General features: G+C 44.3%; 1 protein-coding gene across 1 annotated transcript in view; it reads left to right on the top strand.

Moving 5' to 3' along the window:
- JPH3 (junctophilin 3) overlaps positions 1 to 26,591 on the top strand; it is a 647,137-nt gene that overhangs the window by 424,175 nt on the left and 196,371 nt on the right. The window contains exon 3 of the mRNA XM_086945828.1: positions 17,402 to 17,526. Coding sequence (XP_086801954.1) covers positions 17,402 to 17,526 — 125 coding nt within the window. The remainder of the gene's footprint in view (positions 1 to 17,401; positions 17,527 to 26,591) is intronic.

Genomic DNA, 26,591 nt, shown 5'->3' with positions numbered 1-26,591 from the left:
TGTGAGAACTTGGAGAAGAAGCTATACTCTCTGGCTAATAGGACTGCTATTCTGAGGACACCATAGAAGAACTGAAATCTGCCATTGAGTCTAACTAGGATGAGAGTCACCTCTTGAAGGCAAGTGATGCGGAATGTCAAGAGAAGCTAGAAGCATGGGAAAACAACTTAAGAAATAATCTGAGGATTTTGAAGTTCCCGGAAGGGGCTGAGGGTGATGATTTAAAAGCATACGTGGTGAAACTAATTAAAGCTGGGCCCCAAATAGAGGAGTCAGAGCAGGATATTTTTAATGATATCCAAAGAGTACACCAAGACCCATTTAGAAAGAATCCAAATAGTAGTAAACCTAGGAAGATCTTAATTCATTTTCACACATATGCGATAAAGTAACATATTCTTTCTAAAGCCCTAAATATTAGATTGCTGACAGTAGATGGGGTAACTACTGTGATTTGATCTGATATCTCCCGGACTACCTTCAACAGGCCTTGGGATCTGGGCAAGAGGATAGGATATTTGAGAAAGCTAGGGGCCTCTGCCTAACTAAAATTCCCTGCCACCCTCAGAGTTATGCATAACAACAACACGTATAATGTAGGCTTCAAAGAGGTTTTAGGTTCGTTTTAGGCTCAATTTGTTGCACCATACTTTAGCTTATCCATCAGGGTTCACTCAAACAATTGAGCAGAAGGGTGCCTGCGGCTGCGACAATAGGTCTCCGCAGGACACCCTTCACTTCACTTTATTGTGTTCTTTTTATAAAACACAGCGCCAAAGATTTTTAGTGGGTGTCTTGAAGGACTCAAATATTATCCATGCCAAATCTGCCTTACTGTTTTTGCAAAGAGCCACTGAAACGCGAACTCTATTTGCTATTATAAGTTTCCTTAAAATTGCTTTTAAATTGAGAAACACAAGGGGCTGATGAAATTGGTGGGTTTGGGAGGCACCTGTAATGTTACATGGGGTCTTGCATCACATTTGCTCTCTGGTTTTGCCATTCACAAAAAACCCTTCTTTTTAACTGGACGCTTTTCCTTTTCGTTTCTTTTAAACAAATGTCATGTTGTTCAGAATGTTTTTAATGGAGATTATGTATTATGATTATTATGTATTTTCATGATGGTTTTTAACCTTCGAAACAAATAAACTAACTGAACTGAACAGTAGACTTTTTCCCTGTTAATATACGGCAGGTGTAGCCAATCAAAATTTAACCAAAGGTTAGATATTTAACACACCTGGTGATTACTGGGTGCAGTAAATACCGCCCAACTCTGAATTACAATCCTTGCGCAAACTGGGATTTATGGAGGTGTCGGAAAATTCTAACCAATTCGAAATCAGAGCCTACATCTCTTTGCACTTTTTGCAGCAGCCTAGCTTATAATGTGTGCAAAACAATTTTTGAATAATGATTTGCATTTGAACAGTGCTTTCAGTCACTGAATGGGATCTCTTAGGACTCTAAATGCACATGTAACTATTCCCCAGTGCACCAACCAGGATTCCGTTCTGTGACTCTCTAGTTACAGAAAAGCACAAAATGATGTCCTCTGGGAATAAATTTCAGACCCTACTTTAGAAACACTTACCCCTTTGTCGCACCATACCACACTCATCTAACACTCAAGCACGCGGGCTGCTATTCCGACCAGCCGTAACCATGCGTTAGCACAGAAACCTTTAGATTGTGCATTTGTTAACGTCATTTATTAAAAGATATATGACAAAGTTAAAACATTTTTCACTTCGTACGTAGTACTTATCAATCATTTTACAATAATGCAAATTTACTTTTTTTAAACAATTTTTTCCAATGATTGCATGCACAGAATAAGAAAAAACAACTCAATAGAGACAAATTCATAAAAGAAAAGAACGAGAGAAAAATCAGATATTAATCTTTGTCATTAAAAAAAAAAACATTGCCATCTACAGTTTCTTCAGAGGAACCCTGATGCAAGGCAGACAATCCACATCTAGAGTAACATCCTATTGGCAGAATAATGGTAAAAGGGTGTCGACGCGTTTCGATGGTTATTCTGGTTGGACAATCTTTGTCAAGACTCCGAATTTAATTGCTCTCGTAGGATAGAAACATTTTCTAATAGAACACTTTCAATTATGGAAAAATTAATTGAAAGATCCAATCTTCAATCAGCGAGTCACAGAGGGAAGTTGACACCTATTTCCCAAATTAATAAGGTTTGCTACAAGTTTCTTCTCCTCCTCCAAAACGAAAAGACCATTACAGATCTCTTGGTCACCAATCTGCCACCTTGACCCTTTCGGTTTATTCCCGTGATAAAAATGATTATATATGTATAAAGAGGAAACTGCTTCTGTATTGCCCACGTTCCATACAGATCCTGTGTGTGCTCTAATTGTATTCTTTGGATGGCCGTATCAGGAGCCGGCGGCGCACATTGACGTCCATCCTAGTTCTCTGCCTTAATCGTAGGGTCGGAAATGTATTCCCAGAGGACATAATTTTGTGCTTTTCTGTTTGAACCCTGGTCCTTTGGGTGCTTAAGGGTCTCTCTCTTTGTGTTTAATACTCTCTAGTTACACACAGATCTCTGCAGTGATCTCATTAACCCCTTCCCTGGGCCGCGAATTCCGGTGCGGAGCTGGGAGGGGCTATGAGGTGGGCGTGGTGCTCCTGTACTTATGACGGCTACACGCCGTCATGAGTCACGGGTGGCGTGTGCTAAAGACGGCGTGGAGACTTCATGACCCCACCCACTCACTAATTCACCAGCACAGGCGGGGAATTAGTGCCGCGTGGGCGGAGCCCGTGACTCATGTCATGGAGCCGTCATGAGGATAGTTTGGGTGAACAAAGTCAGCCACGGACAGGCCTCCGAACGTCTGGTGGCACTGAGGAGAAAATGTGCCCCATGTCAGGCGCAGGTCTTTGTATGAGAGAAAGTTTGGAGGTTTGTACCTCTCAAAGGGTCTGTATGGCTGAAGCAAAATCAGTCAGATGTGACACAGGTATCTCTAAAAGCACTGAATCAGTGGTTAATTTGTAAAAAAAAAAATAAGTGCCAGTGCTCTCATCAGGAGGCAGCTTGCTCCAGACCATTTCTCCTGTTAGCGCCGCCTAAAACAGAACCAACTACTAACCATGAAATTGGGGCGAGGATGTGGCGTGATGACCAGATCTGCCAACTTTGGAGCTGGAGAACCAGGTTTGAATTTCGGCATTGGCTCAACCTCCTGTGATTCTGGGCAAATCACTTATTCTCCATGTAAATTAATGTGTCCTTATCTGGTGCTTGTGAAAAGCGCCGGTGTTGATGATTAAGTGAGCATGGGAAACTTCCACTTCCGGTTCAACTGCATGCGCGGTTCAGGTAGACTCATTCACATCAGTATGGTTGCTGCCGACCATTTGTTCATGTTTTAAGATTCTGCAAAGGCCCAGACACGGTACTTAAATAGGACTTTATATAAAATCATCCATACTAATTTTTAACATGGTTTTTGCTCTCTTTGTTTATTAGACATGGATGGTTAAGGCAGCTCCAGAACACATTTTAAAGTGTTTTCTGCTTAAAAATGCAAATTTCAAGTATGCATTGTTACAAGGAATAAATAGGTGATTTTTCTCATTTTTGTACCTGCCGAAAATTGAAATGATGGTCATGCCAGTAAAGAAACAGCCGTGTGGTACTACGTGTCAGGTGACTAGCGGCTGAAATTAAACACACTATGCAGCCGCCTGGCAGGATATTTCCCAGCTCCCCTGCAGGGCCCGCGTTCATGATATAGTGAGACTCCTCCAAGCCCAGCTGGCTGCAACCAAAACCTTTTCCTTGACTGCATCTCTACAATTCCTGTGAGTGTTTTTCGTAACGTTCGCCACAGAAAGTCTCGGTCGCAGGTTGCCCCGGGCTGCTCAAAGTGCGGTTTTCTCATGCAGAAGTAAACAGCTCGCGATGCGCAGAAAAAAAAGCTGAGAAAAATGATAATGTTTATATATGTAATGCGTATGAGCGCGTGAGGGGCGGGGGGAGGGGCACTGAGAGCTATGCAGTTGAATCTTAAGAGAACCTCAGCCTCGCGCAGCAGCAAGGCCTCTGGCGACCTATTAGAAACATAAATACACAGATACTGAAGGCGCATAAAATGCGCCAGACCAACCTAGTCTGCTCATTTCCCTGCCTGCTCAGCTGCAAAATCACAGAATATTTACAGCGTCGTTTCGACCTGGGTAGTAATGCTATAATTGGTGCAAATACTGGGGCATATTATCAAGGTGGTTTATCTCCGCTTTTTTGGCTTTGAAAGCCAAGAAAGCGGAGATAAAATTATTTCCCTATTACCTAGCTGTCGCTAACACCCGTTAGCGACAGCTAGAAGGAGATAGCGACCATCTTGGGCCCCGCTTTGCATGTCAGTGATATTTATCACTAATGACATGCAAAGTGGGCGTGCCAAGATGTTAGCGACTGGAAACAGTCGCTAACATCGCTATCTCCTATTACCAACTTTTGGAGATATTCGCGCTAAGCGCGAATATCTCCAAAAGCTAACACCTGCCCCTGAGCAGTTCTTAGCCATGTTATCCAATGGTAGGTGGATAACATGGCTAAGAGCATTTGCTCGGTAATGCATGAATATCGCTGACTTTTCAGCGATATTCATGCATTTCGGCCGATTTTTATCGCTTAGGAGATAAACCTTGATAATAGCAAGGTTCCTAAGCGTTAAAAATCGCCGCAGCTCGGCGATAAAAATATCGCTGCTAAACCAACATAGCGATAATTATCGCTAGTTGTTGGTAATATGCCCCACTGTTCGTGCCTGTTTGAGCACTAACAATTACGATGAGGTTTATTAAATTTTTGCGTGGGAGCTCGCGTGGCACAACACAGCACAAAACATTGCAACAATTTAGCATATATTATGAAAGTCCACCAGTGCAGTTCAAAATTGCCCACAATGGCCCACATGTATGAAACTATTTTGTAATTGCAAATGGTGCGAATCGCAAAATTCAGCAGTTTGCGAATGCAAAATAGCCTTTCATGATGTATCAAAGGCTTTGCATTCGCAATTTTAGGTAATCGTAAAAATTGTGATTACCCAAAATTCGGACTGCAAATAGGGAATCGCAAATTGCAATTCCCTTAGCACTTGTACGGTGGTTGACGGTGTCGAATTGGGTAAAATGTGAGGCTCTGTGCTATGTGTAAAGAATCAAAACAGGCTCTGCCCCTAAATACCTTCAGGATTTGGTCCAGCGTTACCATCCCTCTCGCCCCATGCGCTCCGCCCAACATATCCGGTTTGTTGTTCCAAAAATCAGACTTGCCCGCATGAGAGGCTGGTCTTTCTCATACCTGGGACCTACTTTCTGGAACACTTTACTTGCCTCCTTGCGAGATGAGACCTCTCTTTGCGCCTTCCGCAAGGGTTTGAAAACCTGGCTGTTTCAACTTCAGTCTTCCCACGTACATCCTTTTCTTTTACAGTCCTACCCTGCTCGGCACAAGGAAACCCCTTGGGGTAGCTGCGCGCCCTACAAATATATAATAATAATAAAGTACCAAGCATTTTCTAAATGCAAACTGTGCACTTAGAAAATGCTGTTACCATTGACTCCAAGTCAATGACAACCTTGTGCAAAATTTGAAAAATGCACAAAAATGCTTTTTTCAAAGTGGCATATATCTCACACATGCCCCTAGGGCATATGTACGCTTTACATGTGGACATTTTTTTTTGGGGGGGGGGGGGGTCTAATGCCCCTGGGCATCCTTGGTTTTGCATTAGCTAATTTGTGATTACCAATTAGGTGATCACAAATTAGCTAATGCAAAACCATTCATACCTATGTGCTTAGAATTCTCATAGTAAACGAGTCACGTCTGGTAACTTGATTTACTTGAGATGTGGTGTTAGAAACAGGTCAATGTCCATAATCATTCCCAGATTTCTCACTTGTATCAATGTGGTTGGATGTGGTCCACTCTCCTTGTGTCAGATGGTGGTAGTGTGATACTTAGTACAGTTTTGGTAAGTGACAATCTTTGTTCTTGTTGACGTGAGCTCTGGGTTGATGAACGGCATTCGTTGGTTCATGGCTTTGATGCCCCCGCCTAGGCCACATGAGTCTACAACTGCTTCAGTTTGAGGATTAACTGTATGTTGTCCACACATTTGTAGCAGGTTAGTTTGAGGGACTCCATGAGGTCTGGTAGATAATTGAGGTGTTCAATGACGAGGAGTAGAGAGATAACTGAGCCTTGCTGGATGCTGGTGTGAAGTTGATGGTGCTGTCTCTATTGGCCTAATGATGAAGGTGAGTGGGCTGGATTGAAGGAGGAAGAGAGGTCAAGTAATAGTTGAGTATCTCAATCTCTGTTGACTATGACATTAGAGATCTAAGTGGATTCAGTTTCCCTGCCAAGTTGAAATCCAATTTGATGTTCTAAAATCTGGTTGTTTTCTTCCAAAAAGAATAAGATGTGGGTGAAGTCAGATCTTGCGGTGCGTTTACCTTGGAGTGGGAAATAGGAGTTTGATCAGTAGTCATTGATAGACATGCTCAAGCCGATAGAGTTTTAGGGATAGTTCTGGCTAGGATTGAACTACTGGTGGAAAGAGAATGTTCTTTAATATCCTTGGTGGGCAAGGGTCCTCAGGTGAGGAACTGGCCTTAAACTATTCCTTAAATTCAGTGGGGAAGATTTGTTTTAGGAGGGCAGAATTGGTTGTTGACTCATGAGAAGTCTTCTTGGGCAGCGTGACCAGAGACGAGCTGCTGGATGATTTGTTTCTGAGGATATTTTCCTGGTTCTTGGTTTATGAGACAAGGTGATCTGCAAGGGCATTGTATACTACTTACTTGGGGGAGACTTTGTTTGTGGTACAGCCTTGTTATGGAAATCTGAAATTATTTTATGAAGTGGTCATTGGTAAACCCATAACTGGCCATTAAAGCTCACACACACAAAAAAACTCACCCAAGGTCTGATGAAAAGTCTAGCGCCACCGTCTGTCACTCTGGGTGCTCTTGTAAAAAAGAACTGGTTATTCCACCAAACTCCCAATAACAAGAATTATTGAAGGTCCCTGAATTTGTACTCCAATACTGTTTGTGGCAGTGTAGAACAGTCCAGTGGTTCTAGTCTGTGTAAGAGACATAGTTACCGTCATTTACACCTTCCTCATACTGGTTTAAAGTGGCAGAAATGTGAAATGCATCATTTCACAAAATCACTTGAATGTGTAAAGCAGGGGTCTCCAACCCGGTCCTGGAGGGCCGGATCCATGACAGATTTTTAAAATAACTACATGTATCTCAATGGGGATATCCAAAAAATCTGGCATGGATCCGGCCCTCCAGGACCGGTTTGGAGACCCCTGGGTAAACAAAAAGTATGGGCTTTGACTAAGCATGAGCATCACTCTAGAGAGGGGCATTGAGAGGGTCTCTTAGACCTTTGACTTTTTCATAGATCTTATATCCCTGCGATAAATGCATTACGCTACTGAGTCATCAAAGCCTCCCTACAAGTGACAAAGTTAAAATTACTTATGCAAAATATATTATGCGTCAGCCTGGTTGCTGCATACTTAGGACAGAGTGGAAATAAGTGGGTATTTTATGGAACGTATAACACACCAAAATGTTATGAAAAACATCATGGTTTTGTGGAAGGTCTGCTCAAAGTTGTACTGATCCACAAATGAGTAAAGCTTAAAGATATCGCGGGAAACACACTTACTCCAGTCTCAGCAAATATAAAGTTGCACTCATCCTGAGTAAGCTATTCCTCATATTTTGGGTGCATGTTCTGTGAACTGTTTTATTGTGTGCTGCCTGTGATGAGCATGTGTGATGTGTTGGGCTGTGGTGCTGTGTGCATCCTAAAACTGTCTATTCTCTTAGCCAGTGCTTTTGTTAGTATAAGTAGATGTTAGTAAGGCTTCATGTAGGGTGAAGAACATGATGTGGCAGAAAGAGTAGTTTATTCTCTGAGGCCTGTGCGGGTAAAGTGCAGTTAGGGGATCTTTGTAACAAGTGTAGACGCTGCCCCTCTAGACACAAGTGGGCACATTTACTAAGATTTCACGTAATAGAGTGCAGCAAGGGAAGTTGCATGAAATGGAGAAAGTAGAACTGCACCATATCTACTTAGTAGCGCCTAGTAGCACTGGCACACTTTTGCTACCTAGAGTCAAAACAAGTACCCTTGCACCACAACGCAAGGGTTCCTCAGTTGCAGTGAGAATAGTTTTTGTGAAAGAAGGAATACCTTACTGCACAAAAACTATTCTTCGAGGCTTATTCATCTTTTTTGTGTGCTGCAGAATGCAACAGACATGCATAGAGGAAATAATGAGGCGAAATAAAGATATTTCTCCTCATTATGCTGCACCATTTTGGCGCAAACCCATGTTTACCTACTTTAGTATAAATGGGTTTGCATCAAAATACATGGGTGGATGCACAAGAACGTCCATGCCCTACCCATGTAATGTCTCACCGACTCAAGTAGCGCAAGGCATCACTATGTGCTGCCTCACATTACTTTTGAGATAAAATCCCACGCAAAGCCACCCAGATCTTGATTTGCGTGGCACTGAAAATACCAACATGTATTTTGGTTCAGGCTGCACCAGAAAAATGGCACAACCTCGATGCAAAAATCTTAGTAAATTTGGGCCAAGAACAAAGTAATCCTGTGATTTGACTGGATTATCAAGTGCCTCCCTTTTGGGTTTTAATTTAAGGGGGAGGAAGAGGAGGAGCAAAGTTGAAAAGTAATGGCTTACTCTAGCACCACCGTGTGGCGCTGAACGACTTATCCAGTCAGACCATGTATCACTTGCAATAAATATAATTTCCAATTTGTATTATTCTTGTGTAAAAAAAGAGATATAAGACAATAATTATAATGACTATGTACATATGCCCATCAACTTTAAGGCGTTCTATAGCAAGGATAGTAAAGAGACTAAAATTATACATAGCTATGGTCAACCCATTCCCCCCCCTCTTTTCCGGTAGCATCACCGAGATCTGTCCCACAGATAAAGATCACCCCCCACACATCTGCAGGGACTCATTTCCTGCTGCACCATAGGTGCTCAGGAAACCACTTGGATGTACAGATCTGAATTTGCTTCCTCCAGTCTGAGGGGTGCATGGAAAGGGCAGCTCTACGGAGCAGATGCCTGCTAGCAGGAAATGAGGATAATGAAGCCGTGCTGGACACTGACAGGACCACCGTGAGGGATGCTCTTATCAGGAGAGCTGGACTGACGCCAGGTAGATACTGCTTTGAGAGTGCTGGAATACATTCATACATTTCAGGGTTCACCTGGGTATGTGACCGTCACCACCTTTAATGGGTTGCTTGATCTGCTGCTATTTGAGCAATTTTTGAGAAGTTCAGCAGCAAAATTATGCATTTCACTGATTTTGCCTATCTTTGTGGAGTTGACGGACCAGCTGACAGGTGAATAGTGAAGCAGGAAGGGCAGGAGAGGCAAGGTAATCGGATGGCGAGAGGCCACTTCACCCTAACCTATCACCCATCCCAGGCCAAACACAATCACAAACTGCAGACAGCAAATACACACTTAGATCAATAACTCAGACATGCACACATTCTCAGAGCACTCGCACATCTCTTGCATGTATTCCTCACACATCCTCATTAACACTCTCACACAGGTATTTCATGAACATTCTAACTCGCATATTCACACTCATAGTTCCTCCACACCCATTCGCATACTCACACACCTCATAGTCACTCATACTCTCACAGCCCCACTGTCACACCCACACTCGCCACAACCACCATCCTTCTTCCACCAACAACCTTCTCACTCCCAATAATCGCCCAGGGCCCAATACCATCCTTGCACCAGCCGCCTTCCTCACAAGCCCCCTCACACTGCTGGTACATTTCTTGGCCCATTCCAGATACCCCTTTAGGGAGCTAAGGCTACTCACCTGCCACCGCTCATCGTGGCTGTCGCAAGGCGGAGGTTTGCCACCCAGTACCAGGGACTGGTCCTTTTGCACCCAGAAACAGCCCTGGAGCAGATGCAGCTCCCACAACCCAGCCAGGAATGCAACAACTTTACCACCACATCTCTGTCCAAGCTAGAAGCAGAAACCTCCCAGCACTTCATGGACCTTTGTACCATGAGTGCTGAAATTGCACCCACTTTGGGGTACATTTCCACTAAGCACATTTTTTTTTATTATTATTTTTTTTTCAAAAAAGAAAAAAAATACACCCGCAACAGTAGTGTAGCACATACAAAACGGAAAAACATCGCAGTATTCCCTACAGCAACAGTCTGTCAGTCCTAAAAACTTCCCATGTAAATGCAATACATGCCAGTAATATGAAAACAATCCAGAGCAAATGCAAAACAGCGGATGCCAGCCCCACAACAGAAAATAATAAAGAAAAAACCCCAATGCAACAGAAAAGGAAAAGAAATGATAACTTAAAAATTATAAGGAAAGAACATCCTCAATCACAATGCTTTGTCATGCACAGAACGCAACCACAGTGCCAGTCGGTACATCCCGTGTTCCTGCGGCAATCACGCTGCTCTCATCAATGGACTCCCCAGCTGCTACCATCCCATCTTGCACATTCCACTAAGCACATTTGTGGTGGCAGTTGCACCACGCCACCCAAGCATGGTGAGATTCCTGCCAGGTAGATTTTTCCCTCTCTGTCTTCCGCCAAAACGTCAGGACGCGCCCTGGGGGACAAAAAATACACCCCACTGTGGCAGAAACTTTGTCTTGAACAGGTCATTTTTCCCTGGTCAAAAGCTACGTCCTATTGTGATGGTATGATTTATTCTGCATTGTCTCTTTACAGGTCCTGTTCTATGTATGCCAATTGGGCGCAACAGACGACTATATTGAAACACTATTAGGAACATTACACCTATAGTTATTCTTTAATCTTTTGTAGAGTTCCCTTTTACATGTACACCACATGTGAGTAAGGTGAGGAGAGTTGTGCATATCCTCGTCCTGAAGAAGGAGTTTTACACTCCTAAACATGTCGACGCACTTTCTGAGGTTGATGTACCTTAATACACAGTAGCAACCTCACTCTGCACCCTTTTTTAACGATACCAGCCGAGGGCTTAATACATTTTATTTTTCACCCTACAAGCCAGGTATCTTTTAAACCATCACTTTTCACCACCTCACCACTCACACTTAATTTCCCCACACACACCAACACATAGTACACTTCAAGTGCTCCTACGTAGTCGTGAGTCGTAGCACGCCGCATCCCGTAGAGGGGTGCGAAGACCCCAATGATGAAGCATGACACCAAGGGGCCTGTTGGTGTGTGAGGGGTATTCAAAACAACACTGTGTGCTCCCCACCACTGTAGGGACCACTACCTTAGTGGATTCCATTTTGTTTATGTAGAAACTTGAAATATGCACAAAATATGCAGGATGAAAACAAAACTTTTTATAACATATAGAAGTGCCTACAACAGCGTGGCTGCAACAAACAAGCACTGGCAAAGCCAATAGGTCTCACCTATGGGACCTATTTGTTTTGCTGGTGCTATAGAGTATTAGCAGTTTTTTCAGAGCATGGCAGCATCAGCAGAAGAAAGAAATTGTGTGAAGAGGCTGCAGCCACATCCCCCACATCCTTTCCTAGGTGAACGCAGAAGCGATGACCTATGCACATGCAAGCATCATCACATAAAGTGTGCACCTGTGTCCCATGAAAATGACACAGCCTCCATTTTTTCACTTTTTAAGCTTTGATCCATGGCCCTTCCTATTTTCAAGTTGGTTCTCTTGCTCTACTTGTTTATATGAAGCCTCATCATCCAAATTATTAGCCGGGTAAGACAGGGACAAAAAAATAGGCCTGGGCACCAACATAAAGTGTCCTCCATTAAGGGAGCAAATAGCCTAAAAATGGTAATATCAGTGAACTCAACAGGAAAAACCGTCCCACCTGACCATAAAACCGACCAACATCTGCTAAAAAACAAGCTACACACTGATCTATTGCCCTTTAGGCCAGTCCGACCCTGATTGCGAAGTATTGCTGGAGAATCTATCAAGGATAAAGAATCTGTAGATAGAATAACATCTATTAGAACAATAATTATGAATCATGGTAGCTTTATCATTCGCCCATATCCCTTCATAGGCTTCTGATCACCTAATATCATGTTGACTGGGAAATTCTACAAACTAGTGGGGCTGGATGAACAGTGGCGAATGGCACAGGTAAGAGTGGTGGGGCGGGGTGGAGGTGGGGGTAGTGGCAGTCGACGGGTCAGTTAAAATAAAATAAACAAATAAAACCTCTTACCTTGCGCTCGCCGAGTCAGCGGGCGCTAAGTAAGTGGTTTTATTTAGTTAATTTTAATCAACCCGTCAAATTTAATCCCACCCACGCCCGCCTCACCGCTCTTACCTGCGCCGGCCACCACTGTGGATGAGGCTACAACATTTATATTCTGGGGTGTTGACATATCCAGTCAGAGGGGTCTGTGCAAAACCATTCTTTAACTTCACTTACTTCATCACTGTATGTTACAAATTTTCTGTGGACCCAGCACGCAGATGGGATATTTCAGACATAAATCATCTTAAACGGAACTCTATAGTCATCTGAAACAATGCTACCTAAGTTATGTAACTTTTAATAAAGAGCTTTCTTCTACCACTATGAAGATTTTGCCCCTCTGGGTGGTAGAACCAAGGAATTTACATCAGACTTATGGGTAGCAGATTTTAACATATGCATTATAGGGTTTAGGTAGTGCACCCACCAGACACATAGCACATCCTTCTGTGCATTGGGAAGCACCTTACAATTCTTCATGGACTATACAGACCACCCCAGAACTACACAATCGTTGTGACTCAAACCCTAGTTGTGATTTAAAAGGCACGCTTAGTCTGCTCAAGACAGTTAGGGAATTGTGGGGCATATTACCAAGCAATAGCGATAATTATCGCTATTGCTTGGTTAGAGACAAAAATTTACCACAGAGCTGCGGCGATTTTTATCGCAGATAAACCTTAGTATTACCAAGGTTTATCGCAAATGCGATAAAAATTGGCCGCAATGCATGAATATCGCTGAAAAGTCAGCGATATTCATGCATTACCGAGCTAATGCTCTTAGCCATGTTATCCACCTCCCATTGGATAACATGGCTAAGAACTGCTCAGGGCAGGTGTCAGCTTTTGTAATATCTCCAAAAGTTGGTAATAGGAGATAGCGATGTTAGCGACTGTTTCCAGTCGCTAACATCTTGGCACGCCCACTTTGCATGTCATTAGTGGTAAATATCACTGACATGCAAAGTGGGGCCCAAGATGGTCGCTATCTCCTACTAGCTGTCGCTAACTGGTGTTAACGACAGCTAGGTAATAGGGAAATAATTTTATCTACGCTTTCTTGGCTTTTAAAGCCAAAAAAGCGGAGACAAACCCCCTAGATAATATTCCCCTCTGTTTCTCCGATGTAGACTGTGTTCTGAAGTGAAGAAACGAGTCACCTATCCAGGTCAGGGACTCTTACCTTTACATTGAGGATGCTATTTCTGGGCTGTTTACCCCTTCGAGATAAACCTTGCTGTTGAAACAATATCTCGCCTGTCACCTGTGCACCTCTCTTGGGATCCAGCCGGTAGCATTAGGACACAGATAATGATGCACTGGACAGAATCAGGACTATGGACAAGGGATGCAACAACGCTGTACTGGATTTTAATGACTGAATCCTTTCACAATAATCAATGCATGATAAACTGTGGCCTCTATAAACGAGGACAAATCAAAATGGAAAAAGATGTGTATGATAACCTTAGAGTATGATGGAGAGCTTAGTTCAAAGGCACATTGGCCTGTGGTGAAATTGGGTGACTTTTCACTAAGCCTGGGTGTGACATTCCTCTCTGCTTGCGGTTTTTGCAGAATTTTTTCCACTCCACGCTCCACGTAGTGCGCAAAGTTCTGAAAAACTCAGTGGAGTGGAGATTTTCCTTGTTTGTGCACGCCAACGTTAAATTGGCAAGCGAGAAAAATCTTACTCCAAACCACCTCCCGGCGAGATTTCTCAACGCAGGCGGCTGCAGATTGCCGCTGCCACTTGCATTGAGAAACCTTCTGTTCGCGTTGAGAAAGCTGCCACTCAGCTGAAAGAAGCAGCGCCCTCTTGAGCTGCGCATGGGGCCATTTATGCTTTTACCGTGCGGGACAAGCACCCGGCACTAAAAATCAGCGCGAACGGTGCGACATAACACACTTCGCTGCTTGCGGAACTCCGTGTAGCATAGCAGAGTTTTTTGGTCACTACTCCGGCCTAGTTTTCACCTGAACAGTGGCACTCTGCCTCTGAAAAGGGAGAAGGGCTCAGGAATGTCAGGCATGTCGAATGTTCATCCAGCTCACTGTACACCAGTACAACAGGTATTTCAGTGGTGCACCACCTGTCAGAAAATATCCCAATTTTAGAACAAGTGAGTCACTCCCATCCTGCCTCTGAAAAATATACTTTTTAAAATCCCAAGCACATTATCTTGTTACCCTCATTTTCGAATAAGATACTTTCTGGCCTGCTTTTGATTCCACTCTTAGAAGAAACACTTGTTGGTAGAGTTACAATGAATATATGAATGGTGCTTTTTAAATACATCAATAACTTTTTGCGACTTTGTGACTTTTTTAGTCCATTAGGGTGGGAAATGGATGTGTGCTGGGGACCTCACCTTTCGCTTAGAAAAACTCTAGCATTGCTTTCAGTCTGCCTTTGATGCAGAAAAGTAATTTAAAGAAACAGAATGAAGATTGTGCCTGGGAATGCCAACCACATTCATGATAATAATAATAATTGTAATTATATTTGTATACCGCATACTACCCCTGACGACGCTACCACGTCTGGACTGGGAACAGAAACCGGCCCTGGCAAACAGCTCGGCCGGCTGCTGGGGGGGATGAAGGGGTGCTAGTTGGAAGCACCACTCCCATCTCACCGCTGCCACTTTTGTTATATATATATATGGTATAAAAAAACTAAAAACCAATCAAGGGGTTGGTATAAATATACATTATAAGAAATACAGGGATAGTATTGTAAATATCACTTTGGTTGTAAAAGTATAGCAATGCAACTGCTAAATGATGTAGAAACTATACAATAGAAGAAGTTATGAATACAAGCCCACTAGGGCAGAATAACTCTAGGGCACTTGATAAAAATCTGCCACGAAGGCAAGCAGAGTAGCAAGTACATAGAATGTGATTTATGTTGACATTTCATCCTAGGGGAGTATGGAGCATTAAAATATGTACATGCATATGCTATTATTTAGGTCAGAAAGCCTCAAAGAGATATATTAATTTGAGAGTACTGTTATGTCTTTACTCGGCATTACCATTAGTATCTTCACACTTTTATTTTTGCAGCGCTAGTCTGCTTTCCATGTTTATGCACTTGAATGTCACATGTTTGTTTAAAAACCTATCGTGAGCACAATACTGTTACTCGTGAACAAGGGAGGTGAGCTCCTGAAACGCGTAGAGTTTATTGCCAGAAACCTGCATTAAAGCGTTTCCTCAAAGAAAAAGGTGTTCATGTGTTTTTGACCAAGAAGAAGTGTCAAAAAATCGACTTTATATATATATATATATATATATATATATATATATATATATATATATATATATATATATATATATATATATATATATATATATATATTTTTTTTTTTTTTCTTGGGATAATCCACACAATAGGGCAAGTCTCTGGGTGGCCCAAGTACCATAAGCCTTCCAATTCTTCTTTCAGTAGGCTCAGTATTGTCACTGTAAAAAAAACGAAAGAGCAGTAGTGCTTATGCAGGGAAGACTCCTCAACTAGGGCGTAGGAGCATCGCCCCACTGCTTTCCCGCAGTGCGAGAAGTAGAAACATAAAATGGTAATAACTTCAAGTTATTACCATTTTATGTTTGATTGCAGGTAAGTGGGCGGGGCTAATCTGCGAGTAGAGGAGGAGTGGTGTGCCCACTCCTGCCCTGCACGCGCAAAGGCTGTTTTCCAATCATGCAATGCAGCTACATGGAGAACATGACCTCCTTATAAGCGCCTGGCTGGGCGTCGTCCCAACCAATCACAACACTTCTTGCAGTGTTGTGCTTGGCTTAGGGGAGGGAGCCTGGCTGCCTGCTTCCTGTACCGGCAGGAGAGCAGGAGCCAGAAGACATGGGACCCGGCCGGCGGAAAGGTACGTTAAAAATTTTGTTTTTTATTATTAAATTAACACCCTCCGCACGACTTCCACCGTGACAACACCCCTCCCCACGCCTGGCCGACCACCTGCGCGCCATGCCGGCAGCAGGGCTTATGATGTATTGTGTACTAATAGTAGAAAGACTGTAATGTTTGAAGTATAGATGGAATTATTAATACAATCTAAATGGGATTGAGTTCATGTATAGTCCATTAGTCACCAATAGAAACTGTTGGTTTCATTTTTTGTAAAATGTCTCAATTTACGAACTGACTGAAGTTCATCGAATTTATGGATTTTTTTGCGCTGATGAAGACAGAGACTGAGCCGTGAAACACATGTTTGCACTCGGGTATTTTTGAAACTTATACAATAGTGGAGGCCCTAGAAATAAAGGATTTGTACGGAATTGTGTATTGAAGAGTAATTTTAAGCACACTTTTAAGTGGAATTCTGAAAGAAAAAATGGAAGGTTTATGGCTAGAGACTGGCTTTATTTGAAAGGGACTCTGTTGGGGTGTCCTTTTGATATGAGTCAGCTGCTCCTTCATAAGATTACAGTGTCAGAGACATGAAATCTTCTACGCTTCTATTCACATCTGTTGACATCGGCTAATCAGTGTTACGCAGGTATACAGATAGCCTGATTATGGCTCATAAAAAATAGCCTTAGGAATAGTTTAATGCAATAAAACTAAACAATACGTTATGCTTCAAAATGAAAATGACACAGTGTTTCTTTAACATGTTTGACATTTTTTTAGCAAGAACGAATATGTAGTATCCTATTTAGTGTCTAATTGTTTTTTAATCTTATAGTTTCTATCATGCATATTTGGAAAGAACTGACGATGCTCAACACACTGTTACTTGATATGTCCTAAAAATGAATGCTCATAAACCCACAATTGCCACCCTTCCATCTCACCTAGATAAAGTAGGGTATACACTCCATTTTGTGTAGTATTCCTGCTATGATTTGAGAGAATACCTCATTGGGCTGGAATTGCTTTGATAAATGTTGACATATAGAGTTGGAACATCACCTTATTTATTCTCTGATCCCAATCATCTAATCTGCTCTCCTCCTCTTTCTTTCTTTTGCAGGACGTCACATTCGAGGGCGAAAGCAGAGGCGGCAGCAACGGCGGCACAGAAGGCCATGGAGGAAGCTCGCATCGCCAGAATCACAGCCAAAGAGTTTTCGCCCTCCTTCCAGCACCGGGAAAATGGTCAGTTGCCCATTTACTGTTGATACTGCCTTATTTTGTATACACACCGCGACAAAGGTCAAAGCTATCCAGGATAGCTGAGTACAGCCGAGTATTAGATTGACTTGCTCTGACTAAGTATAACACCATAATAGTCTTAATGTGACTAAACCCAAAACCATAGTTGACCTCTCTCCTGCCAAGCACAAAACCATAGTAACATCACTCTGATCAACCACAAAACCATAGTCAGGCTCTTTCCGACCAATCACAACTCCATAGTAACTTTGGTCCAAATAATCATAAAATCATAGTATTCCTCACTGCATTTTCCAATCAGTCCACATTGCATTCTATTGAGCTAGAGGATAGTTAGACAACTGAATTTTCATACCTATGTAGTAAGACCTCCAGGGACGGGAGACAGTGTTTACAACGCAGTCATCTCATCGCAGTTCCACTAGAACGCAGTTGTTACAACGACTGCGTTGTTAGAAAGCTATGCCTTTACAACGCAAGTCATTAGATCGACTTAGGGAGCGCTCTAACATAAGGAATAGTATAATTTACTATTCCAACACCTTCCCTACTGTTGCGCAGGCTGGAGTTGGAATAGTAAATTCAACTATTCCTAAGTCCAGCACGCCCCCTACAGCAAGTCGATCTAATGACTTGCATTGTAAAGGTATCACGTACTAACAATGTGGTCGTTGTAACGACCGCGTTGTAAAGGAACATGATGTGATAGCATGCGTAGTAACATGCTATGTTCCCAGGGACGCAGCCCTATGCATCAGGCCTTACTAGGGGTTATTATAACAATAATTGTATTTCTCTGTCATGTTTGCCCTACTGAATATCGACATGAAGAATATCATGGTACAACAATATCGAGAACAGAACATCCAGGGACAAAATATCGAAAGATAGGTGCATATAAGGAAGTATAGATGTACTATTCCCAACTGCACATCTATACCTTGAATGTACATGCACCGTGTAGGTACATATATGCGAGTTAGGTATAGAAAATCTAGGGTTAACTGTCAATATCTTTAGTGATAGTTTGTCATCGATATTTAGCACCTTGGCATCGATATTCTGACTTTGATATTTAGTATGCACACCCAGTGGTGTAGCTAGACCCTTGGCCGCCCGTGGCGGTCCCTGCGTTTGATGCCCCGTTGGCGGCCACATGTAAGAACGAGTGGTTGCTGGCGATTCCTGAATTTGCCGCCCTACGACGGCCGCAGGTAAGATCAGGGGGGCACCACCCCCAAAACTAGTGCCACCCCCATGCCCCCTTGCTATGCCACCGTGCACACCGTATGTCAGGGGAAACCTCACATGCTGTAGCAATGGCTACATACGTAAGTGTCCTATTAAACGTGAACTCGTCACAGACGTGGTCGCTTTCAGTGTCAGAACAGGTTTTACGTATGACTGCTGTTGCTGGGAACTCAGTGTTCCCGGCTGCATTCAATCAGCTGTAACCAGTACAGATTGAGCTTCATCAGAAGGTAAACAGAGAGAGAGAGAGAGAGAGAGGGAAAGCTGTCAAATGTAAACAGCGCCTCAGGTGCGCAATGAGCCGCAAACAGCAAACACCTTTGATTGTGTGAGCACTCGTCTGCACTCCTGGTAACCTTCCAAAGGCTATTAACTGTAGACTCGTTCTGGTGGCTGCTGTCAGTTGTAAACACTGACGTGCTGCCATCATTTGTACACACTGCTGGGATGTGGTGTTGTCACAGCAGCAATCGCTGCTAGGAAGCATGTGGTCCGGTGTAAACAAAGGTGGGGCAAGGGATATTCACTGCTGTAAACATTTTCTTTAGACCAGTAAACACTTTTGGGAGAACACTGGACTCTGCAAAGAATGCTGTGGTCATTTGAGTAACCATTGATGGGAGCAACTCAGAGCTTTTACATTTCCCAATCCCATGCATCCATTGATTATCCATCCTTGGTTTCCTTCTTTGCGTACCCTGGACTGATTTTATAATGGGACCTGCAGGAATACAAATTACTGAATGTGAAGAAAAACCAAGCAGCTGGGACACTGTAAACTGTAAACCTGTGAATGTGTTCCCTGCATGTAAACAAACACTTCTGTCAGCATGCAATTAACCAATAACTTTGGTAGGGGGCGCGCAGTGCTGGGTGTGGTCTCCCATGTGCAAAGGCAGCTAGCAGTTCACTAGTGTTTACACTCCTAGCAGCATCGCACCATTTGTAAACATTGCTGTCAGCTTGGCACCCTGCTGGAGTTCCAGCTTTACCTTGTTGAAAGTGCGCGTCAATGGTGCATTGTTGTAAACAATACAAAAAGAGTTTCACATTAGACGTGGCTGGACTTCATGGGAATACAACGGTATGTTACTGTTACATCGCAACTTTTACATCGGAAGGCTGTTACAACGCAGCTTTTACAACGCTGGTTCCATTACATCGGATGCCATTACAACGCAGGATATTACATAGCAGATGCTATTACAACGCATACCATTACATCGTAAGTATTGGTAAGTATATAGTTTTTTTTAATTTTATTTAATATTATATAATTAATTTAATTATTATTAATTATAAATAAATATATTTATTTATGTTTTTTAATATTATAAATTAAATATATTAATTTAAGTAATTTTTTTAATAAGTATGAGTATAGGAGTATATGTTTTGGGGTACTGAGGTATATGTTTTGGGGTGTTTGGGTATTTTTAGGTTTTAGGGCAGGGTTTGGGTTTTGGGGTACAGGGGTATTTTTAGGTTTTAGGGCTGGGTTTGGGTTTTGGGGTACAGGGGTATTTTTAGGTTTTAGGGCAGGGTTTGGGTTTTGGGGTACAGGGGTATTTTTAGGTTTTAGGGCTGGGTTTGGGTTTTGGGGTACAGGGGTATTTTTAGGTTTTAGGGCAGGGTTTGGGTTTTGGGGTACAGGGGTATTTTTAGGTTTTAGGGCAGGGTTTGGGTTTTGGGGTACAGGGGTATTTTTAGGTTTTAGGGCTGGGTTTGGGTTTTGGGGTACAGGGGTATTTTTAGGTTTTAGGGCAGGGTTTGGGTTTTGGGGTACAGGGGTATTTTTAGGTTTTAGGGCTGGGTTTGGGTTTTGGGGTACAGGGGTATTTTTAGGTTTTAGGGCTGGGTTTGGGTTTTGGGGTACAGGGGTATTTTTAGGTTTTAGGGTTGGGTTTGGGTTTTGGGGTACAGGGGTGTTTTTAGGTTTTAGGGCAGGGTTTGGGTTTTGGGGTACAGGGGTGTTTTTAGGTTTCAGGGCAGGGTTTGGGTTTTGGGGTACAGGGGTATTTTAGGGTTCAGGGGTAGGTTTGTGTTTAGGGCTAATTAAATTATATTTACCATTTATAAATTAATTAAAATATATTTATTAAATTAAATTAATTATATTATATTAATTACATTTTTTAATTAAATTAATTAAATTAAATAAATTATTTTAATTAATTTAATTTAATTACAATTTTAAAAATATTTAAATTAAATTAATTTCATTATATTAATTAAATAAATTAATTACAATTTATATTAAAATTAAATAAATAGATTTTATTTTATTAAATTAAATTAATTACTATTTTAAAATGTATTTTAATTAAATTAATTAAATTAAATTAATTAAATTAACTTAATTACATTTTTTTAAAAAAGGTATACTTACCTATACTTACGATGTAATGCCATGCGTTGTAATAGCATCTGCTATGTAATGCCATGCGTTGTAATGGCATCCGATGTAATGGATCCTGCGTTGTAAAAATTCCGATGTAACGGAATGCGTTGTAAAAAACCGCGTTGTAGTGATACCAATCCGAATACAACTGTAGGAACACCATCAGATGCCTACACTGTTGGCAGTGTGGATTATCTGTAAACAGATGGGGACAGATAGTTTCCCAAATACCTCTCGTCTTTAAGCTTGCAAGAAAAGGGTGCTTTCAATTGCACAAATGGACAACATCAGGTGTAGAAAGAGAAGCGGGTGTATAAAAAGGGCGCCAACACTGTCGTCATCCTCTTTCATACTAATGTAGTTCAGCATTGCCTCTAAGAATGCTTCTTTGCTGCTCCTGGATCCTCTAGGATGTTGATAGTTTCGGGATATTTCTAGAGCTGGTATTTGACATTCTCCTCTAGTAATTTGAAAGAGTAGCACAGATTACATATCGGCCTGTGGCTTCATATATGCATCAGATCCAAAGTTGGCTTTGTATATAGTGGTTTTAGCAAATGCCTTATTGAAGTGTTTGTGTAACATGCTACTCCTTAAACACCTATTTGTTATATTTTGAAAGTGGTTGGCTATTTTAAGAGGATACTACTAATACATTAGAGGCCACCCCGCTTCCGCCTCCCAGCTGCTCCTCCCTACCTATCTCCCTCTTAAGGAGGCTGCGCAGTGGCGTAGGAGCGACCTCTGACCCTGCTCGCAGGCAGGTCGCTCCCCACGCCACCACACGGCTGCCAGCTGCCTCGGGCCTGCTCCCTGCCGCCCGTCTGTTTTGCCGCTGTGTCCCTGCTCCTTCCCGCTGCTGCGTCCCTGCTGCCCGCCCCCCTGCTCCCCATTGGTCAACCTGCTCCCGCCTCCCAGCTGCTCCTTCCTCCCTATCCCCCTCTTATGGAGGCCGCGCAGCAGGCAAGCCCATCGGCGCCTGTCCGTGCCTGGACTGCGCCCAGTGCAAGAACCTCTGGACCCCGCGAAAGCCACAACACCAGACTCCGCTACGACGCCAGCACCCTCCACGCATTCAACACCGGCCGAAACCACACATGCTTCCAAGCCGCCCCTAAACTGACTCCGGGATCTTTCTCCTGCCACACCTGCAGCTTTACCTGTGACAGAACCACCAAACCTCAAAGGACTGGACCCAACCATCTCCGCTGCATACTCCTCAACACCCGCTCCGCACGCAAACACGCTGTCGAGCTCTGGGATCTGCTCGACACCTCCGCCCCAGACGTGGCCTTCCTGACCGAGACCTGGTGGAACGACTCCTCGGCGCCTGACATCGCCATAGCCATCCCGGACGGCTACAAGATCACCCGCAGGGATTGCGCCAACGGAACCGGAGGAGGAATAGCCATCGTCCACAAGTCCACCCTCAAGGTCGCCACCCACGCAGACGACACCCTCAATACCGCCGAACACCTGCACTTCCGGATCCACACCGACCCCAACACCACCCTCAGAGGAACACTCATCTACAGACCCCCCGGACCCCGAGCTCAATTCTGCGACTCAATCGCTGACCTTGCCAGCACCCATGCACTCGCCTCCACGGACTACATCCTCCTCGGGGACCTGAATTTCCACCTCGAGAACAACAACAACGCCAACTTCGCCACCCTGATCGACAACCTCGCCAATCTCGGCCTCAGACAACTCGTCACCGCACCCACCCACGCTGCTGGCCACACGCTGGACCCCGTCTTCTCCACAGGCATCCACGTCACCTTCGACCACACCACCGAACTCCACTGGACCGACCACCGCTGCATCCATTTCACCTTCAATAAACCAACCACGCACCACCGCACCCAACAGCTACCTCGCTGCTGCTGGAGCAAAGTCACCGAAGACCAGCTGATCACCACCCTCGTCCAAAAGCCACCCACCGACCCCACCAACTCAGACACTGCAGCTCGCAACCTCAGACAGTGGATCGACTACTGTGCCAACATCCTCGCCCCACTCAAGAAACCCTCCAACAACCACACCAGCAAGAGAGCCACCTGGTTCACCGACGAGTTGCAGACCTCCATACGCGCATGCCAGAAACTGGAGAAGATATGGCTCCACAAACGCACACCGGACAACCACGCAGCCCACAAGGACCCCACCCGCAGACATCACCGCCTCATCAGATTAGCCAAGAGATCCTCCTTCAAAGACCGCTTGGATAACAACGCACAAGACAGCAAAGAGCTCTTCAGCATCGTAAAAGAACTCTCCAACCCCAGCGCCAATACCAACGACATACCACCCTCAAAAGAACTGTGCAACTCACTAGCCATCTTCTTCCACCGCAAGATCGCTGACATCCATGACAGCTTCAACACCATGACCGCTACGACTACGCCAGACCCCACCTCCCCTGTGAAAACCACCAGCACCAACCGCCTGACCTCCTGGTCCAACGACGACGAGACACGCAAGTTCATGAACTCCATCCACTCAGGCTCTCCGTCAGACCTGTGCCCACACCACGTATTCAACAAAGCAGACGCTGCCATCGCACCCCAACTACGGAAGGTCATCAAGATCTCCTTCGAAACAGCGACATTGCCAGAAAGCTGGAAACACGCAGAAATCAACGCCTTCCTCAAGAAGCCCAAGGCGGACCCCAAGGACCTCAAGAACTTCCGGACCATCTCCCTGCTCCCGTTCCCGGCGAAGGTCATCAAGAAAATCGTCAACATGCAACTGGCGCACCACCTGGAAGACAACAACATCTTGGACCCGTCCCAGTCTGGGTTCAGACGAAACCACAGCACCGAGACAGCCCTCATCGCCGCCACAGACGACATCAGGCGCCAACTAGACAACGGCGAAACATCAGTCCTCATCATCCTGGACCTGTCAGCCGCCTTCGACACGGTCTGCCATCGCACTCGAAAGACACGCCTCCTAGAAGCCGGAATCCAAGAGAAAGCCCTTGACTGGACCTCGTCCTTCCTCTCCGGCAGAACCCAGAGCGTCCGTCTCTGCCCCTTCCGATCCGAGGCCATCGACATCATCTGAGGCATCCCCCAGGGCTCATCCCTCAGCCCGACGCTGTTCAACATCTACATGGCCCCCCTCGCACAAGTGGGCCGCCAACAAGACCTCAACATCATCTCCTACACCGACGACACCCAGCTCATCCTCTCCCTCACCAAGGACCCGCACACCGTCAAAACCAACCTCCACGAGGGAATGAAGGCCGTCGCCGACTGGATGAGGAACAGCCGTCTGAAGCTGAACTTGGACAAGACGGAGGTACTCATCCTCGGACCCACCCCCTCAGCCAGAGACGACTCCTGGTGGCCGACCACACTGGGAACAGCACCGACACCCACCGACCATGCACGCAACCTAGGATTCATCCTCGACTCCTCCCTCTCCATGTCTAAACCGGTCAACGCCGTCTCCTCCTCCTGCTACAACACCCTCCGCATGCTCCGCAGGATCGACAAGTGGATCCCGACCGAAACAAGAAGAACGGTGACACAGGCCCTCGTCAGCAGCAGACTGGACTATGGCAACACACTCTACGCAGGAATCCTAGCCAAACACCTACGACGACTAGAAAGCATCCAAAACACCTCCGCCCGACTGATCGTCAACGTCCCCCGCCGCAGGCACATCTCCCCCCACCTGAGAGACCTACACTGGTTCCCCGTCGACAAGAGGATCACCTTCAAGCTCCTCACCCATGCACACAAAGCACTCCACAACGCGGGACCAGCCTACTTGAACAGCAGACTCAGCTTCTACACCCCCACCCGCCAGCTCCGCTCCGCCAGCCTCGCCGCTGTCCCCCGCATCCAACGAACAACCTCCGGCGGCAGATCCTTCTCCTACCTTGCCGCCAAGACCTGGAACACCCTCCCTACCCACCTACGGCAGACCCAAGACCTACTCGCCTTCAGAATACTCCTCAAGACCTGGCTCTTCGAGCAGTAGCGGCGCCCCCTCTCCTCAGCGCCTTGAGACCCTCACGGGTAAGTAGCGCGCTTTACAAGGGACACAGATTGATTGATTGATTGAATCATGGGGAATTATATCTTATTGCAATCTTAAGATTTTTCTCTTTTTTTACCGTCTTCTATTGCATTTTTTTATTCATGAGATGTTATCAGAGCTTGTTGTTGGTTCCTTTCATTGGCTGAGGGGGTATCAGCCATCTGTTCTACATGGCTGTACATCCCCCTTTTCTGTCTAATTTTTATATTCATGTTTATCCTCAAATTAATAAGAGCTAGAGCATTTACGTCTATTGTAGGTCCAGAAAGGGCATGCCCATGCCTGATGTTCAGTAAATCCCTAAGAATTACTCATCTGACAAAAATGCATTATCCATACTAATATAATAAAGAGAGAGCCCAAACCTTTGAGGCGGGTAATCTCAGGAACCTCAGCACCAATCACAACACCCAATACAGCGTTGGAAAGGGCAGTTGCAGCAGAAGGACATAGGCTATGCAGACACCCACCATATACATTTAAAAGGTAAAAGAACCGTGCCAGCAAAGTAGTCCCTTGTGGGCGTGTCTGCGTTGTGCTGTGGGCGTGTGCTGGGGGCGTGACAAATGCTGGGGGCGTGTGGTACGTTCTGCCCTTCATGCCATGTCTCATATTGTGTGCTAATCCCACCCTGCTCCCTTTAAATACCCCTGCACCCCATAATCATAACCGACCCTTTCTCCTTAAAATACCCCAACACCTTCCCTCAACGCCCCCCATCGCCCCAGTTCAGTTGCATCCACTACTACAGTGCTGTTGTACTGATGTTTTGCATTTCAGAATTTTTTTATGAATTTGAAGAGGATTTGAGAAGTCACTCAAAATGTGCCCTAATTTTTCTTTCTGCAGCATTAATCATACTTTCTATGGCAAAATATACCCCCTCATTTTGTTCCTTTTTAAATTAAATGTTTTAAGAGTTAGCACTTTATTCCAATCAAGATGGCTTCAGGTGTGCCATACCTTTGTAATAAGTAGGACTGTTAGCGCTCTAGTTGTTCTTTAGAACACTCTGGGACATTCTGTCATTGGGCTATACTTGGGCTACATCTGGGTGGTATTTGGGCTACATTTGGGCTCTTTTGTCTCTGGTGGCCATCTTGGGAGACTGCATGTCAGAATTTTTTAATGAAATAGAAGAGGATTTGAGTAGTCACTCAAAATGTGCCCTAATTTTTCTTTCTGCAGCACTAATAATACTTTCTATGGCAAAATATACCCCCTCATTTTGTTCCTTTTTATTAAATTGATTGTTTTAAGAGTTACCACTTTATTCCAATCAATATGGCTTCAGGTGTGCTATACCTTTGTAATAAGTAGGACTGTTAGCGCTCTAGTTGTT

The sequence above is a fragment of the Lissotriton vulgaris genome, chromosome 12, assembly GCF_964263255.1.
Source record: "Lissotriton vulgaris chromosome 12, aLisVul1.2, whole genome shotgun sequence".
Lineage (NCBI taxonomy): Eukaryota > Metazoa > Chordata > Amphibia > Caudata > Salamandridae > Lissotriton > Lissotriton vulgaris.
This window is presented reverse-complemented; position numbering and strand designations above follow the sequence as displayed.